At 35.2% G+C, this 19,788-nt stretch overlaps 1 protein-coding gene, 1 non-coding gene and 1 pseudogene across 2 annotated transcripts; all 3 read right to left on the minus strand.

Moving 5' to 3' along the window:
• Nucleotides 1–587: 587 nt before the first annotated feature.
• LOC147403768 (caltractin-like) lies at nt 588–9,447 on the minus strand. The gene is made up of 7 exons (XM_086439487.1): nt 9,292–9,447; nt 6,697–6,817; nt 6,570–6,606; nt 6,458–6,485; nt 5,030–5,182; nt 4,852–4,954; nt 588–865 (listed from the first exon to the last, which is right to left on the minus strand). The coding sequence occupies exons 1-7, from the start codon at nt 9,364–9,366 to the stop codon at nt 801–803; spliced, it is 582 nt and encodes a 193-aa protein (XP_086295613.1). The 5' UTR covers nt 9,367–9,447; the 3' UTR covers nt 588–800.
• Nucleotides 9,448–15,204: 5,757 nt separating this feature from the next.
• LOC147403769 (small nucleolar RNA R71) lies at nt 15,205–15,311 on the minus strand. Its single transcript, XR_015178183.1, has one exon. It is a non-coding gene; the product is annotated as a small nucleolar RNA R71 (small nucleolar RNA).
• A 1,562-nt stretch (nt 15,312–16,873) lies between these two features.
• On the minus strand, nt 16,874–19,404 carry LOC147403770 (subtilisin-like protease SBT3 pseudogene; annotated as a pseudogene).
• Between the last annotated feature and the right edge of the window lie 384 nt (nt 19,405–19,788).

The raw sequence follows: 19,788 nt of genomic DNA on the forward strand, positions 1-19,788 counted from the left end.
GTTTGGCACAAAACTTGGCAAACTTTAGGGCTGCCGAACCGCTCCCTATATATATATATATATATATATATATATATATATATATATATATATATATATATATATATATATATATATAAAAAAATAAAACTTAAAATTACAAAAAATAAAAATAATCTGTGATTTATATTGATTAATCAATCCGTGAAAAAAATTATGATATAATTGACAACTATTGAAATCGTGACTTAATCGAGCATATTTTTGTCACTAGAGATCCAATCCCAAACCAATCTGATTGCTATTTGAAATGGATTTGACTACTGATATTGATATGCAATAAAACATCATCCAACAAATCCGATTCAATCATGGAGCCCCGGACCCGGACCCGGACCCGGACCCAATCCAACATGAACCCTTTTTGAAGGTAGAGGACTGCTAGCAAGCAATGCCTCGAAAAATTTCTGTGACATGTTGCTTACCAGCATCTGTGGAAACAAAGAATATGCCTCACATTGAAGAAGAGAATGAGTTGGGTTTGTAGAAAATCTGACAGCTTCTGTAGTACGAAGCAGATCTACCATATCCATAAACTGGCTAAAGAATTTGATCACCAAGAGAATATCAATAAAATAAACTAGCAATGTCAATTGAAACATCTGTTCATTCCTCTAAAAACTTATCCAAACCTCTGAATGGAATCCTCTAATTTCAATAGAGCATAACTTCAAACAAGGAAAAATTATACTCTGATAACTGAATAAAGAAAATATATAATAATCACCCCCACCACCTGCACGCACGAAAATGTGGGAGTTTTAATACCCGTAAGTAGTTCTCCTCATCATCCTGATGAACTCATCAACACTAACTTCACCATCACCTGCAGAGCTCCGAGATGTTAAAACCATCACATATGCTGACAATGTATAACCCCTACAAGGGTAGATACTAGATAACAAAGAGAATCATTGCAAAATTAAGGAGAAAATGAGTTGTAAAATCTGGTTAGTACAATCTGCCTCGGTGAATGACCAGGATACCTTCAAAAATGTCCTACTTGCATCGGCTATGGTATCATAACACTAGAAAATGGTCAACGGATAAGGGCCCACGCTGACAAATGAAAGTAGCCTAACATCTTTTGTTGGGACATCTCGAGGAAAGAAATAGCTGATTTTATTTTATTCTTTTAATAGGGAAAGAGCGCTGGTGCAAATCTTTTGGTGATTTTAAGGATATACTTTCGAGTTTTTTATTTTTATTTTTCCAGGTGGAAGCTTTTGCATAGTAACTAATAGCAATAGCATTGTGGCTTATGGGTGTCTTGGGCTGTAGTTTTTTTACTTTACTAGAGTTTGCCCATGCCTATGGCTTGAGCATCCTCTTTGGGGGTTAAAGGGGGTAAAAGTGGAACAAAATAAAGTTAGAGGGATATTATTAAAAAAAAATTGAGGTTAAGAGGTAAAAAATGAAAAATAATGAAGTGGGTTAAAGAGGAGATATAATGAAGTTTAGAGGGATTGAAGAGGAAAGACGAAAAAGTGAGGTGTAGGTCGATGGAACATTTGTCCACCGACAAAACTATAATTGAGGGGACGTTTATCCTGCCCCAAAACACAACTATAGCAACATAGTTATGTTGTATTATACAGACTAGAGTTCGTCCGTGCCTACAATGCAGGCTTCCTCTTTGGGGGGTTAAGGGGGTAAAAGCAGAAAAAATAAAGTTGGAGGGATATTATTAAAAAATTGTGAGGTTAAGAGGTAAAAAATGAAAAATAATGAAGTGGGCTAAAGATGAGATATAATGAAGTTAGAGAAAGTGAAGAAGAAAGACCAAAAAGCGTAGTATAAATCGATGAGACATTTGTCCACCCACAAAACTATAGCTGAGGGGACATTTATCCCACCCCAAAACACAAAACTATAGCAAACTCAGTTGTGTTTTATTATATAGAGTTTTTTCTTCTTTCCTTGGTATTAGGCAGGTCGTCTCAACCTCTGTCACTTCTTTTGATTAACAAATCTTCATCTATGGGGGAAACCCCCCCTATTATCTATACTTCTTCCACCCACACCAAACACTTCTCACATCACTATTTTGAGCCAAGACTCAGGTGCCCATTTGAGTGAGAAGTTAAATGGGTAATTGAGTGACCTTCTTGTCTCAAAATAGCCCCAACACCAGCATGAAAAGAATTGCAGTCCCCTTCAAACACCTTCAAAAGTTAAGGAAAATCCTTTTTGACCTCTGGAAAACTATTTTTAGCCAATGGAGTCCAAAATCATGGAACTCCTCATTTTAGTCATCATTCTTGGAGTTGGGCCAATCCATGATGGCTTGAAATTTGCTTGATCAACTTGTACTCCTTTAAAGGAAACAATGTAACACAAAATACAAACTTGTTCATCATGTAATTACACTTATTCTAGTTCACAAATTGATTCTCCCTCAAAAATTGCAAAATAGTCCTCAAATGGACCACATGTGATGCCTTGTCATTGTTGTAAGACATCATCATAACGAACTGCAAATTTTCTAGTGCAGAGTTTCAGGACAAGGTTCATGAACCCAATTGGTGCAATGGACAGTCCAAAGGGCATTACTAACCATTCTTGAAGCCCTTGTTTGGTCTTAAGAACTTTCGAAAAGAGCTTGGGAACTACCTAACATATATATGGGTCGGGTTCACCTACCAAATTCCCAACCAAAGTCCTGAACAAAATGTAGGGACCGTTGGATCTCAACAGATCCAACGGCAACTCTCGCTTAAAACAACATAGAGAAAATGTTTTAAAACTTTACAAAATTGCAACCACCTCCCCGCACAACCCCCATTGAATAGAAACCCAGCTCTTCTTCCCCAACCCTTTGCTCCTACAACTCACCTCTCCCCCTACAACGATGGCTCAGGTGACAACCTAAAAGGTGATGAAGGCTTAGGCAATTTCAAGTAAGCCTCTCTCTCTCCAATGGAAGCATTGCAGTCGACCCTTGCATTCTCCTCTCCAATCTCCCATCGTTTATTACAGATGTGAAGACGAGCTGAGGTGGGTGTTTTATTCACCTGAATCTCGTCGTCGTCATCATCGCAATGAATGGAAACATCAATGAGTGGAGACAAGATGATGGAGAGGGTTAGGGTTTGGGTATGAGTTACAGAAGAGAAAGAGATGAGAGAAATGTGGCTTTTTTATTGGGTTAGTAGGTATCAGGGAGGTGTTTGCAAATTCAAAAAGTTTTTAGTGAAACAAAACTCACATGGGTTATTGCGAAATCTTTACAATCTGCACTACCGATGTTTGTATATCCAACGGTTCTAACAGTTTGTGTGAGACTTTGGTAGGTGAACCTGACCATATATCTATATATAATATAATATGATAAAATAAAACACATTTGAGTTATTACAGTTTTGTATTTTTTGAAGTGGGGATAAACGCCCCCTTAGCTAAAGTTTTGTGGTATGACAAATGTCCCATCGACCTACACCACACTTTTTTGTTTTTCCTCTTCACAACCTCTAACTTTATTATATCTCCTTTTTAATCCACTTTATTGGTTTTCATTTTTTACCCTTAACCTAATTTTTTTTAAAATATCCCTCCAACTTTATTTTTATTTTTCTGCATTTACCCCCTTAACCCTCAAAGAGGATGCATGTGCTGTGGGCACATGTGAACTTTAGTGTGTATATATAAGAGAATGCTAACATTCAAGACCTCATTGGGATGTTAGCATTCTCCACCACATTTTTTTCTAATAATACCCCTACTAATTTTGTCTTTTAGTGAAAAAGATAAAGGGTAGTATTTTTAGATAATAAATGCTTATATACATAATAAATGCTTGTCTTTTACATAATAATTGCTAAGGTCAATGCAACTAAGCATTTATTATGTAAAAGACCAACATACTCCTATCTTTTTCACTAAAAGACAAAATAGATAGGGGTATTATTGGAAAAAAAATATGGTGGGGAATGCTCACGACCCCATGAGGTCTCGGACGTTAACATTCCCCATATATATATATATATATATATATATATATTAGAAAAGGTTGCAAGGACCAAAGGACCATGTAGAATATGGACTGAGGTCCACATTTGGGCCACGTGGAATAAGCATTTATTAAATCTCATGGTGAAAAAAAATCTCATTTTCAATTCTGTTTTTTTGGGAGTTCATAAAATTGCATGCTCTATTTACACGTGGCACCCAATGGTGTATTTGGGCGCCACGTTGACCTGTGATCGATAGGGATAGATGGTCCTTCAGTCTATATAACCTTCTCTCTCTCTCTCTCTCTCTCTCTATATATATATATATATATATATATATATATATATATATATATTTTTTTTTTTTTTTTTTTTTTTGGATACATAAAAGGTTAGTGGTTAGCAAGGTGAAGCTGTGTCCAACGGTGAACTTAGGACGTGGGAACAACACTCCACATGTCTTACAAACTTAGCTAAGTTGGAAATTCACCAAACATATCGAGCATATCATCGAAACAAGAAATAAGGGTACCTATAGTTATGGTTATTCTGTTTATAGCTCGACTATCAACAAACTTCCTACATGACCATCGTTCTTTGAAGTTAAGCTGAGACAACACATGAATTTCCTTAGAAATTCCACAACTCACCTCTATAGCTCCTCATTTTCGTTGTCTCATTCTAAAATGATGGAGATTAGGTAGCACAGACTCAGGAATCAAGTCTATGTGATGCTGAATTTTTTTTCTTAAGATATTCGCAAATTTCTACATGTGCCATGCAATTTTAAAACAATGCACAAAGAACTAGAGACAAATTATAAAAGAAAAATGTATTTGAAATGCAAAGGAGGCTGACTTACGATCACGGTCTGCTTCCTCTACCATCTCTTGAATCTCCTTTTCAGTAAAGTTCTCGCCCAATTCCTTTGCAATACGCTGAATGTCCATGGCTGATATCTTTCCCTGAATTCAGATCAAAATAATAGTTGGTCATCAACAAGAAGCAATTAAACAAGATCACGATAAAAGATACTTTACATTATTATCTTGGTCAAGAATCTGAAAAGCTTTCATAAGCTCTTCCTTCGTGTCCCTTTCTCCAATCTTAGCCGTCATCATGTGCACGAATTCATCAAAATCAATTGTTCCACTTCCATCTTTGTCTACATCTGCTATCATTTGATTGATTTGCTGTAGCAACAAAATAGTTTTTGTCATTTTAGCTGTGCAAACCCAAACTAATATTTTCTAATTTCAAGTCAAACACTTCATGTTGTCAGAAATTTAAAAATGGGAAATTTTATCGTAATGGTGGTCTACATGGTATAAACAATTGCCTATACAATTAGATTGTACAACATGATATCCTTGAAAAAGGTAATCAATATTAACAAGTCCCCAGGGTTTGTTATCATTTCTTTTTTCTTATCGTGGGTATCCCCACGTTCAGGTGAGACTAATCTCAGTCACATGCACCGCCTCCTCAGAAAGTCCTATGTGCAGCTGATTGAGTCAAGGGTCAATCGAACCCTAGAGGGTGGCCCCAAGGAATTCATTGCTTTGTGAGGTTTCAACTTTCAAACACTTGACCTACCCTTCTTGAGGAGCTTATCAAGGCTCTGCTTGCCACTAGGCCAACTCCTTGGGTGTCCCTAGGGTTTGTTATCATGCTTGTTTTATGGTATCTAGAAAAAACTTTGTGTATAACAATGTTTTGACAAAATTTCCCTACACTTCCACAAATTTGTGAGTTATTAGAGAAACACTCCAAACCGGATTGGACATCGCCGAATTAAGTTTGAACGTAACTGACCAAAGTTTAGCGTGAAATCACCATTTAGATCCTGAGAAAATCCCTAAGCTTTAAGCCAAGGATATTCTTAAAGGAGTTGTACATAACAGGATTCCAAGTTGACAAACTACTTGCTACCCTCAAGGTTGAACAAGCAAATAGACAATGTTATCTAGACATATGACACATATGCTAAGTGTCAAGATGTCCTTCATGAAAACCTCCAAAAATTCCAGTTACGGTGGTTGTACAAATTTTAATTTGTGGTAATAGCATATCTTCTAAGTGCTACTCTAGTAACTTCTAGGCCATTTAGACCTTTTTCGATTCATTTTTGGCCGTCTAAAGTGATAAAATTGCATTATCATTTAAGATCAAATATTACGCGGCTGAATTTTGGTTTGGATAGTCCTCCTGGTGAGGTTTGTGTCTTAGGCAATAAGGATTTATAAAGATGCTCCCCATTAATGGAAAAAATTGCCATAATGTGGCAATTTCTTGAACCTATAGCGGTCCTCGACTCTCGGTGTGACTGTTATGTTGATGTAGTTGAGGCCAGTTGGTCACCCAACATTAAATAGAAACATTTAAATCTTTTCTTTCTAGAATTGAACAGTGTGTCATACAAAAATTTAATAAATAAAATGGGAAACAAACATGGTGCAAACAAATACCTCTTCTGTCATTTCAAATCCCAAGGCCCTGCATAAAAACCAATTTAGCATTGGCATCTGTATAACATGTCACATTTTAGTTTATAACATGTACCACTAGGAGCATTTATACCTCATTGCGACGTTCAGCTCTTTGGCATCAATGGTCCCTTGACAAAATAGGTGAAACAATAAAATCATTTTGATATGTTCAACATATAACAAAGACAAGTTTACATTATAAAAATTAATGTTCATACCTGACCCATCTGTATCAAATAGATCAAATGCTTCCTTTATCTCTTGCTTTTTTTGGTGAGTTAGCCAATGATGGCGCCCTCTAGGTTTATCTATCCTAGATGCTCCTCTATAAAGGCTTGCCTGACAACGTATGCCCAAAATCAAAGGTTAAAAATATATAGAAACTTTTTCCCTACATGGGCATTATGAATAATATTTAGTTATAGTAAGGAAAGAAGTTAATTTAGAGAAAAAAGATATTTTAGGAACATAATTACAGGTTTGGAAATTTGTTTAAATGACAAGAAAACCTACATTCCTTAATTGTTTAAAGCCACTTTTCCTAGTTTTAGTAAATTAGCTATTGCTTTTTCTCCTATTTATAAAATGTTAATAAGACTCATGTAATTGAGCATTAATAAAGAGATACTCATATTCAGCAACCAAGTGTTTGAAAGATCCTGACATAAATCATACTGTATGTGTGTGTTTGTTTATGTATGTATGTATGTATGTATGTATGCGTGTGTGTGCACATACACACACACAATTGCAAGGCCGTGCAACATCCAATATCCCAGACTGGATGACCACCATTGGTCCCCAAATATTGACATTCATGGACATTAGGGAAAATAGCTATTTTGGATCAGCACAATCAAAAGATACATAGATTTGTGATAATTATTAGCTAATAGGTAACAGAAGATGTCATTCAATATATGGCCAAATCTGATAAGCAGACCTTAAATCATTCATTGACCACACTAATATCAAAATGGGACACACAACTCTTCATCATCATCCATGACTAGCCAATATTGCTGAGGCAGCAATGTGAATATTATTTTTTCCATTTAACTCGACCATAAACCATATCTTTAGTTAATGCGTACTTTTCAAAAAAAAAAATCTTTAGTTAATGCATGTTAACCATAAATTTTCTTATTCTCTCCATCTATGTCATTTGGGTCTTCCTCTTAGAGATCCATTAATTTGCATCAAAGTGCTCACTCTCACCGGTGTTGATATCGACCTTCTTTGCACATGACCCAACCATCTCAAATGACTTCCCATTATTTTATCATCAGTTGAAGATATTCCAATATTTTCTTAAATATATTTACTTTTCATTTTGTTTTTCCTAGTCTTACTACCTATCTATCTCAACATCTTTATCTCTACCACATTTAACATGTTGTAAGTTTTCCTCCATTTTATCCTCAATATAAATTCTATGAGAAAAATTCTCACCAATTTCTCTATCTTTGTGTTTAATTGAACCTAAGTAACCCAAATTATCTATTTCTTGCATTTTTATCAGTCAATCTTAATTGATGCATTATCCCTAGAACAGTCCTAACTAAAGTTGCATTGCATAAATTTCAGTTTTGTCCTACTAATCTTAAAACCCATAGTTTTTATCGTGCAGACTATAGTTCTAGTTTTGAATTTACTTTCCCTCTAGTTCATCTTTTAACACTACATGATCTGAAAATAAAATACAGTATGGAACATCTCTTTGAACATCCCCCCATAATTAGTACAAAAAAGTACGATCTTTAGAATAGATCTCTAGTGCAAACTCGTTGTAAGTGAGAACTCTTTCATCTCATCATCTGGTAGCACTCAAGTCCAACATACAAATCCTTAATAACATCAATATATTCTCTTGGAAACCCCATTTATTTCCTAATACCCACCAATTCAACTCTCTAGGGACTTACATTAATTCATACAATTTTCACATTACCCTTCTTTTTTTATAAATGGGGTCTATAAAATTTCTCTCCCAATCATCTAGTATTCTCTCAGTAACCAAAATCTTATTAAACCTTCAAAAAAGCAAATTAAATATGGAATTCGCATTTCTCTTAATATTTTATTTAAGTGAAATTTACTAATCATGAACTTAAGGAAGACAAATCCGTATCTAAAGCATTTGTATAGCTAAAGTATTGCATTACATTGGGTGTTGTATACAAATTGTTTCCAAATCTTTAACCAGAGCTAAAAGTGATAAATTTTTGTTGTCTCAACAAATCTATCTTCTTTCCCATGAAGTAATATTGAATAAGTCGTCGTCTATATCAAAAGGCTATCCAAAAGCAACCTCACCTCTATAAAATTTTCCACACCAATGGGTTTGGCTCAAATTCTTCAACACAAATAGGAAGAATTGAGTTCTAAGATACCCAACTTTTTTTCCAAAATGTTCTAAGACTGATCCAATTTTGCAACTCTAGGAGGTTCAATTTTTTTTTTTTCTTTTTTTGGTTTTAGAGGAAAATTCTTCATGTTTTAAAAAATAAAAAAATAAACAGAGTCTGATTCTTCTGTCATTGATGATCATGATGCTAATATTGAGATCAAATAATCATTAATTCCAAAAATTCTGAATTTCATCCATTAGAGATGAAATATGGGTTGTAAATTAAATAATTTGAAAATGTATTAATTAATTTCGAAACCATCAACTCTGAAACATCAAAACCCACAAATAAGACAAATTCGAAGAAAAAAACAATCCCTTGTAACCTAACAGGATTAAAAAAGAACTCGAAATCGAAATAAAATCGGACAGAGAGAGAGAGAGATTAATTTGATTAACGCACCATCGATTTGGCTTGCGATCTCTTGCCTAGACGTTTCTCGCGCTTTCGGATGGACTGTCTTCGCGCTTTCTGCATCGAACGAGTTCCTAATAAATAAAAACCAGACACCCTTTTGACTTGTCAAAATTACGAGTCAACTCGGACGAGTACTCCAAAAATCCAAAAGCATTTGCGATTTTAACAAACCTTGGGGGGCGTTTGTTTGGAATGTAGAACCTGATTCCTGATTCTGATTATGGATTGTCATAACATAATCCAAAATCTTATTTGCAAAAATCGATTCTACAATCCAAAATTAGAATCTCGTCTGCCTAAGATTGTTTATGAAACTTCACTTATGCAAAAATTTACCTGATTATATACATCTTGAAACTGAAGATGAGGGTAAAAATATTTTCCATATAGAATGAAGATGACAGATTTTGGGGGAGAAAAAATAAAGGGATTTTAACTAGAGGTCGAAGATGAGCAATTATTTTTCTTTCATTGATCCTAAAAAATAAATTATATGTTCAATATGTCTAAATTGCAAAAAAATAAAGGTGGTTTTGTCTTTCTACGAAAAGGCATTTTAGTCATTTTATACAATAATTGAACACTTTTCAAGAAAAATTATTTTGATTTTAAATTGATGTTTTCTAGTCAAAAATAAGTTTTCAATGTGAGGAATGATCCTAGATAGTTTAGGATTGGCTTTAAAATAAATAGGGGTGTCAATGAGTACCCATTTAATCATAATCAAATCGGAATTGAAATAAAAAAATCTTGGTTCCGATTCATTTTTTATTGGAACCAATTAGAGGGTATAAATTGATCCGAACCGATCGATAGGAACCAAAATCGTTAGGTTCTATCTGATGGGTACCCATGAGCATTTGAAACTGATTTATTTTGTCATTTTTTTAATATATTATAGATAATTTAAGTTTTTTAATATTTTAAAACTAACACATTTCACATAAAAGTTCTTCAATTTTTTCTCATTTAAATTATATATTGGAGTTTAGAATGAGTCATCTCTTCTAAAAGTTCATTACTTTTAAACTAGATACATTTTAATTTTTAAAAAATCATTAACTCTTGTCTTTAATAGAACAAATTGTAATTAAGTTGATATTTTTATAGATTATATGTTAATTTTTTTAATGGAAAGAAATAATTTTTTTCTCATTTGATTCTCAAGAACTGGAATTGGCGACGTCTTCAAGTCTTTGAATTGTCATTGATATTTTGTTGCTTGATTGAAAGATTATTCGGGTTAATGCTTAAGAGCGAATCACCTTCACAAGAATCACAGAGCTAGTCCACACTTATTCGAATCAAAAGGGCCAGGCCAGCCGCATTTTGGTGGTTGGTTCTGATTCCATTTATTTTAGAATTGAAAATCGTAATTTAAAAAATATATAATGGTTCCGATTCTAAGTACCTTAGGAGTTGAACCAAGATTGACCCATTGACACCCCCTAAAAATGACTCACGATGGCCTTAGGAAACGTTGCTCATCAATAGAAAGAAGTCACAAGTATTGACGAGTTAATTAGGTACAAAATGGGGTATTTATAGACTCTGTAACAAGGGTTAGGTCTTATCCTAAGTCTAATGTTTAGGAGTCAAATAATTGGATTTAAAAAGTGTTAGGCCATGATCCCACTTGACAAAACTTGATCCCTTTTGATTCAATAATCAATTTAGGTTAGGCTATTAGATTCTAAACTAATGTTTTAAAAATCAAACTAATGATCAAATTCAAATATTTGTTAAATTGGTTGGGCCACAGTGGGACCATGGTTCAATTCAATTGGACCCATGGTTTTAAAACTCGTTTTGATATCTCGTCTCGTCTGTGAACAAGATTGAGTCATATCGGACGAGTTTTTCGATACATTTGAGATGTCTTATTCAACAATGAGAAAAATGAATGTGGATTTTAAATCTTGTCCAATACATTAACTTGTCCACCTATCTCGTTGCTGGGCGATATCAAGATGACTTGGGTGATCCCTGTCGATCTCGGATGAGTTTTGAAACCATGGTTGGAACAATGTGTAACCTATTGTAATTTTTAGAAATTTGTATATATTTTTCATAAAATACATTAATTTATATTCATAAAAGGATAATACTCATAGAAATCAATGGATCATCAGTCAAACAAATTTTATTACAAAATTTTTGTCAAGCCAAATCAGATTGTGGTTCCATTTGTTTTGTAAAACACTATTCTAAACATGTAACCGCATAACACAACGTGAAAAAAAACTTAAATTTGACGGCCTGAGGCCGTCAAATTTCATAAAATTAGACGGGGCTGGCCAAGGTGTTGAATTTTTCATTTTCAAATTTTTTTTTTTCCGATGGACCGAAACCATCAAATTAACAGAGGATGGGAGAAATTTGATGGCTTTAAGCCATCGAATTAGGGAACATCAAAAATTTCAACGGCCATGGGCTGTCAAAATTTGATTTCTAAAGTTTGTGGGCTTTGACTTGTCGAATTTTCTTGTCAAAATTTTCAGTTTTCACATAGTGTAATAAATTAGAAAATATGAATGAAAATCATAAAACATGCTGAAAATTCAAAATCATGAGACATTTGAGCAAATATGCTCAAAATAGGAGGCTGTTAATCTGTTCCAATATTTTCACTGCGAGTGGTTCAAATAACTTGGCCAAATCTAGTGCATTATATGGGTCAAACTTGATTCCTTCGGGTGAAAAAATGATCATCATTGAATATGATTCAACTTTATTGGTCAAGGCCAAATAAAGTGGTTGAACAACTTATTTTTAACTTCTTTTGATAAAAAGAAAAGATAGAAAATAAATCAAGATGCTTTTAAAAGTGTAACTTTCAAAGTCGATTTTCTTCTTCGCAAGAGCCCAACCACCTAACCATTTTCACTATGGTCCTACATAGCTTTGCTTTTGTATAATGCCCTAAGGGGCAGGCCCCGACAGAAAGTTGGAGTGCCACATCCTATGGTACCGATTATAAGGGTCAACTTAGGGACCTCAAAATCTCGAACATGTTGCTCATAGCCAAGTTGATGCAAGACCCATAATCTCAAAGTAGCACAAGCACCCTTTAAGAAAAAAAGAAAAAAAAAAAAAAAAAACTTAGCTTAAAAAGCATTTAAGGATCAAGAACACCAATATATTATTACCATGATTTTAAAACTCGTTTTGACATCTTGTCTTGGATGAGTTTTCTGATATGTTTGAATCATCTTGTTCAACAATGAGATAAAATGAACTATGATTTTAAATCTTGTCTGATATGTTTGACTTGTCTATCCGTTTCGTTGGTGGAAAATACCAAGACATATCGGACGAGAAATCTCAATCTCGGACGAGATTTAAAATCATGGTCATGGGTTCAAAATACTCATAAAGAATCCAACAAAAGAACCAATTAATGGATGCCTCAACGAAACATCCTACCCGAAGGTCAATCACAATATTGAATAAACATGTAGAAAACTAATCACAAGAGATTAGTTTCAAAATCAAGTTAGTCCACCAAGGACCATAGCCCATCTGTGCCATTACACAGTGGTCCCTTCTCCTCCACTAACAATTATATTAAATGTGGAAGGTCTAAAGGTAAGCTATTTTTTTTTATTTATCTTGAGAAATTATGGATTGGCATGTTCCTAGTACTCCTATCTCATATAAACAATGATTTAAATTCATGGTCCTGCCTTTCCCCATCTATTATATTAGTGAATAACTGGGACTTACATTTCCTCGACAATTGTTCCAGAGTAGAGACAAAAATAGTTTGTTTTAGACAAATTATCCTTGATTTTGGTATGCTATCCTTGCATCCAAACAACCACTACTATATGTAAAGAAAGAAATAGTAACCATGGTCATACTATTCTAGTATCTTAAACATCTACAATAACCAAATTATTTTAATACTACCCAATACCCATTGCCAAAATACAGAATTCAAACACCCATGCCCATTGATGAGTAGGTTTTATACCTACGAATTAACCACTTTTAAATATAATATTTTGTTAATTTTAGAGTCTTTTAGTTGTTTTTATTTAAGTTTAGTTAGTTTTATACTTTTTATGTGTTTATATGTTTTTATTTGATTTTTATGCTTATTTTACAGATTAGGAACAATATGGAACATTGGGATAGGTGCATACGTTTAGGAGAAATTCTGACTCCAAATTGGTTCTCTCGGAAGAAGGAAGCTAAGCATACAAGCTAAAAAAGTTTTCAAGCCGCAGCTTGATGGAAAACAATGTCGCGGCGGGAATTCAAGAATGGCATAACAGAAATATAGAAATACAAGCCGCGACATGATATATTGGGAGGCCATGGCCTGCTTACGTTTCCAGCTTTACACGTTAATTTGTGGTGACCGAATTAGAGACAGATTTTGGGACTCTTAAACCCTAATGACTCCATACCTATAAATAGGAAAGTTTAACCCTTATTTGGGGACAGAAGTTTTGGGGTTTTTCTTGGAGGCAGAAAGGAGGACGGGAATTGGAGATCGGCTCTTGAGTTTTATCTTCTTTAACTTTAACTCTTCTCTTAATTTTATAATCTAAGAATGGCTAAATACTTTTGTGATTTTGTTTTCTTTTCAATGAAGAACTAATTTCTATTCTAGGGTTATAATGGAACCCATTCATGATATTTGATTAGTTTTCTTTCTTTCTTCTATGATCCCACATGTGATTGTTTATTCTATCCAATGTTTAATGCGATTTGATTAACTGATCATTGATTGAATTGATTTGGTAAACCTTAATAATATCGACAGAGTTATTTTGTGTTCATGACCTATATAGATTAACATATGCTAATTTGAGATAGGAATATACTCAGGTTGCATGTGCATTCCTTATGAGAACTTATTCTTAATGAATTCTTCTTGATTTGATTCTCATAGGCATATAGGGAATTAGTCTAGAAGGGTATTTTTACATGACCATCGGAAGAGGCTTGTAGAGAATTTAGTGTTCTTGGATGACAACCATAGTGGATTAATTTATCATAGAGGGAAGGAGAATTAAATCAAGTGGATTGTTTGGGGGAAATTATAAACCTAGATTTTATCACTCATTGATTTTAAATCTGCAAGTTTATTTCCTCCATTAGTTTTCTCGTTTAGTCTTAAATCCTATTTTTACTTTTGTTTGGATAAAATTAGATTGAGATAAATTGATAATTAATAATAGATTGATATTTAGTCTCCGTGGGAACGACACTTTCTTATCACTTTATTACTTGTTTCGATACGTATACTTGCGTGCGTAAAAATAGACAACAAGTTTTTGGCGCCGCTGCTGGGGACTAATTTATTAATCTTTTTGTTAATATTAATTCAATCATATTTGATTTTAGACCAAACTTTTCTTTATTTTGTAGGTGTTTGGCTAGTGTATGCGTAGTACAGGGAATTTAGAGCTTGTTCCTTTGGATTTTGAGATCGAGAAAACTTGTCGAAGAAATAGAAAGAATAAGCGAGAAGCTTCTCAACACCATACAATGGCCGATCAAACTAATGGTAATGAAGGTCCTAAGTCTATGCGGGACTATGCTGTTCCATTAATGGATAGGATTCACACTAGTATTCGTCGTCCAACGATACAAGCCAACAATTTTGAACTCAAGCCGGCTACTATTCAGATGGTACAAGTATCTCAATTTGGGGGTTCACATGTCGAAGATCCCAATGCACATTTAGCTAATTTTCTAGAGATATGTGCTACTTTCAAGTATAACGGTGTTGATGATGATGCCATCCGGTTGCGACTATTTCTGTTCTCATTGAGGGACATGGCGAAGAATTGGTTGAACTCATTACCAAGAGAATCTATTACCACTTGGGATGACTTGGCAAAAAAGTTCCTCGCTAAATATTTTCCACCGTCAAAAACTGCAAAGTTGAGGAATGATATCACTACTTTCGTGCAGTTGGACAGTGAATCTCTTTATGAAGCTTGGGAGAGGTACAAAGATTTACTTCGGAGATGTCCTCATCATGCTCTACCGGAATGGTTGATCATCCAAATTTTCTACAATGGGTTGGTTGGATCTATTAGAACGATTGTTGATGCTGCAGCAGGTGGATCTCTTATGGCGAAGACATTTGAGGATGGGTATAATTTATTGGAAGAAATGACCTCTAACAACTTCCAACATCATACAGAGAGGATGAATCCAAGAAGAACAGCAGGAGTGCATGAATTAGATGTCCCCGGCAGCGGCGCCAAAAACTTGTTGTCTATTTTTACGCACGCAAGTATACGTATCGAAACAAGTAATAAAGTGATAAGAAAGTGTCGTTCCCACGGAGACTAAATATCAATCTATTATTAATTATCAATTTATCTCAATCTAATTTTATCCAAACAAAAGTAAAAATAGGATTTAAGACTAAACGAGAAAACTAATGGAGGAAATAAACTTGCAGATTTAAAATCAATGAGTGATAAAATCTAGGTTTATAATTTCCCCCAAACAATCCACTTGATTTAATTCTCCTTCCCTCTATGATAAATTAATCCACTATGGTTGTCATCCAAGAACACTAAATTCTCTACAAGCCTCTTCCGATGGTCATGTAAAAATACCCTTCTAGACTAATTCCCTATATGCCTATGAGAATCAAATCAAGAAGAATTCATTAAGAATAAGTTCTCATAAGGAATGCACATGCAACCTGAGTATATTCCTATCTCAAATTAGCATATGTTAATCTATATAGGTCATGAACACAAAATAACTCTGTCGATATTATTAAGGTTTACCAAATCAATTCAATCAATGATCAGTTAATCAAATCGCATTAAACATTGGATAGAATAAACAATCACATGTGGGATCATAGAAGAAAGAAAGAAAACTAATCAAATATCATGAATGGGTTCCATTATAACCCTAGAATAGAAATTAGTTCTTCATTGAAAAGAAAACAAAATCACAAAAGTATTTAGCCATTCTTAGATTATAAAATTAAGAGAAGAGTTAAAGTTAAAGAAGATAAAACTCAAGAGCCGATCTCCAATTCCCGTCCTCCTTTCTGCCTCCAAGAAAAACCCCAAAACTTCTGTCCCCAAATAAGGGTTAAACTTTCCTATTTATAGGTATGGAGTCATTAGGGTTTAAGAGTCCCAAAATCTGTCTCTAATTCGGTCACCACAAATTAACGTGTAAAGCTGGAAACGTAAGCAGGCCATGGCCTCCCAATATATCATGTCGCGGCTTGTATTTCTATATTTCTGTTATGCCATTCTTGAATTCCCGCCGCGACATTGTTTTCCATCAAGCTGCGGCTTGAAAACTTTTTTAGCTTGTATGCTTAGCTTCCTTCTTCCGAGAGAACCAATTTGGAGTCAGAATTTCTCCTAAACGTATGCACCTATCCCAATGTTCCATATTGTTCCTAATCTGTAAAATAAGCATAAAAATCAAATAAAAACATATAAACACATAAAAAGTATAAAACTAACTAAACTTAAATAAAAACAACTAAAAGACTCTAAAATTAACAAAATATTATATTTAAAAGTGGTTAATTCGTAGGTATAAAACCTACTCATCACCCATACAACGGAACACCCATAAACTATGGCTTAGGGAGCAAAGACAGAAACTATTGGACTTGTTACAACATGGTTCCCATCAACCTCGGACCAGCTGAGATACCCATAATTTCCTAGGTAATCATCCCGAGCTCTAAAATTTCCCAAATTAATCTCAACTGTTACCGAAAACTTAGCTTTGCTATATTTACTTCCGAAGGAGAGAGTCTTGGGCTTCACAATGATCTTCATTCCAGTTTGAGCTCTCACCACAGCACGATAAACTGTTCGAGAATCAGCAACATTCGTTAATACCCTTTTAAAGGTGTACTTTGCCATGTTGGTGCTGTTTAGGATGACGACGAACGATGGATAATTGAGATCGAGATTGGCCTGATCACAATTGTAAGTCGATCTCCTAGAAATAACCCTAATTTGCTTACTAGTGTAGTTTAGCCCACATAGAAAATTGATGTAGTCCTGTGTTTCTATATCGTAAACTAGACCTGGGTCCATGGCCTTGTTAGGGTTTATATGCCCCGCTCCAAAATCAAGAGGGCTCCCAGATGTTCCTGTAATCATGTCAATGATCACTCCATTCATATTATCTTTCAAATCTGCAGTGGTCATCATTGCCGATCGGATGGCAGCTGCACTCCAATCGCGGTGCCTCGCTTTTAGCAAAGCAGCAATGCCAACTGCATGGGGCGATGACATGGATGTACCAGATAGTAGTTTATAATCAGAGAGCAAGTAATCATTCCTAATTTTTGCACTGATCTTATTAGGCACAAACGCCGCCAAGATATCAACTCCGGGGGCTAATATATCTGGTTTCAATATCATTGGAGCGACATGATTAGGTCCTCGTGACGAGAACCAGGCCACCTGCGGAGCTGGTTTAGTACCTAATATTGTTATCTGAAATTTGATGTCCACAGTTGGTGGTTGCTTCGCCTTTGTTATGTACTCTTCCACCACCTTTCCGTCAATTGGACTAATGGCCACAAATGGCATAGAGAAGTTTTCTGGTTCCAAGAACGGAGCCAAGTAAGTTGCAAAGATTGCTTCTCTAGCACCTGTTCTCTTTACTTCATCAAATTGTTGTGATGTATCCGATTTTTTGCTTGATTTGCAGAAAACAATCTTTTTTGAAACATCTTTGGGATTTAAAGAATGAAAATCACATTTCTCCTTGCTTTTATTACCATTTCCATAATAGAGGGGAACACTGGATACTAACAAGTTCTCAGGAAATATTGATCTTCCTTTAATGGTTGCAACACCTTCACCGAGAGTCACATAAGCAAAAAAATCTCTATCAATAGTGCCAGCACCGACAGTTGTGATCCAAGGAGCACCATTCTTGATAGTATAAGCATCAGGGCCACTATTTCCAGCAGAACACGCGACAAAGATCCCTTTCTCCATGGCTGCAAATGCTCCCAATGCAATTGGGTTCTTGTAAAACGGTGTTTCGGGAAATCCCAATGACAATGACATGAGATCCACACCGTCTTCTATGGCCTGATCCATTCCGGCTAATGTGTCAGTTGCCGCAGAAGCTAAAGTATCGTTCTCAAAAAGCACTTTGTACACGGCGAGCCGAGCAAGGGGTGCAGCCCCAATTGCTGTACCCTTAGCGTATCCAAAATAGTTAACATTGGGCACTCTATTTCCTGCCGCCGTGGATGAAGTGTGGGTGCCATGTCCATAATAATCCCTTGGAGAATCATAATCACCCGTGATCGTTAAGTTTATGCCTATTTGCTTCACTCCTTTACTAAAATAATGAGCTCCAATAAGTTTTCGATTACAATTTGAGGAATTGAACTTGACCCCTGCCTCACAGGCACCGCGCCACCGTTTGGGCACTGGTGGCATACCGTGATCATTGTAACTCTCACTTTCAGGCCAGACTCCAGTGTCAAGAATACCTATGATCATGTCATCTCCAAATCCTCCGGCCGGCCACAATCCAAAATGTTTGTTTAAGCCTAGAAACTGTGTGGTGTGGGTGGTGTGGAGCTTTCCAAATGTTTCTGGGTATGTGGCAATGTGACCTGGCATTCTTTCCAGCACTTCGAGCTGGGACTGGGGTAGCACGGCGCTGTATCCATCCATCACATGGTTGTAGGTGTATAGATGGATTGGGGTAATGCCATCTGGTGTTGATAGTGAGGAGAGTGTTGAGGTGTACCAGTTATGGTGAGTGGAGAAAGGAGATGGCATGGCTGATTTGTCCATGTGGATGATATAGGTCTGACGTTGTTCCACAGTTGAAGATGATGAGGTGATGTGAGACAGAAGGAAGAAGAGAGATAAGAGAAGGTTGAGAGTAAAGATCTGATCCATTGTTAGGACATGGAACATTGGTTTGCTGGAGTAGGATATATATACACACATATGAAGGCTTCCTTCCTCTTTCAAAGATAATAGCGCACGTGGAAAATCTTCCCATCTCAGACTATTTTGGAAAAGAACATAGGTCCACCGAAGGGGCAGCAACTATGACAAATAAGTTAGTGGGAGTAAAACACTTCGTGCCCCCCTGGGAGTAAAAGACTCCGTGGCTTTAAAAGAAGCAAGGAGTTGGGGTAACCTTGTAATATTTCTTCTATGTTCAAATCACAAAAAAAAATCAATATTGAAATCATGCAATAAGAAAATTAAAGTATAAAAAAAATTAAATTAATCTAAATCAAGTATGTTACGACATTGTTTCCCATAAGTCAATGACAAGGAAAATATAAAATACTCCACATAAGTGGGAAAACTCATCAAACACTTAGAAACAAAAGAATGGTGATTTTATATCACCAAATCCAACAGATTATAATCAATGCCACCCTCCCTTGATAATCATATGTTTCATGTGAATTTATTGTCTAGATTATGATGTGCTTATATGGACTTACTTTCGAAAAAGATTAATTTATTC

This window comes from Akebia trifoliata, chromosome 4 (assembly GCF_017979445.1).
Source record: "Akebia trifoliata isolate Shusen 1 chromosome 4, ASM1797944v1, whole genome shotgun sequence".
NCBI lineage: Eukaryota > Viridiplantae > Streptophyta > Magnoliopsida > Ranunculales > Lardizabalaceae > Akebia > Akebia trifoliata.

Bases quoted from the DNA above. Each gene is read 5' to 3' on its own strand.
- LOC147403768 (XM_086439487.1), bottom strand. From the start codon at position 9,366: ATGCAGAAAGCGCGAAGACAGTCCATCCGAAAGCGCGAGAAACGTCTA. The intron at 6,818-9,291 runs GTGCGTTAATCA...ATACGTTGTCAG, and splicing joins GATCGCAAGCCAAATCGATG to GCAAGCCTTTATAGAGGAGC. The intron at 866-4,851 runs GTAAGTCAGCCT...GGAGCTCTGCAG, and splicing joins AGAGGAAGCAGACCGTGATC to GTGATGGTGAAGTTAGTGTT.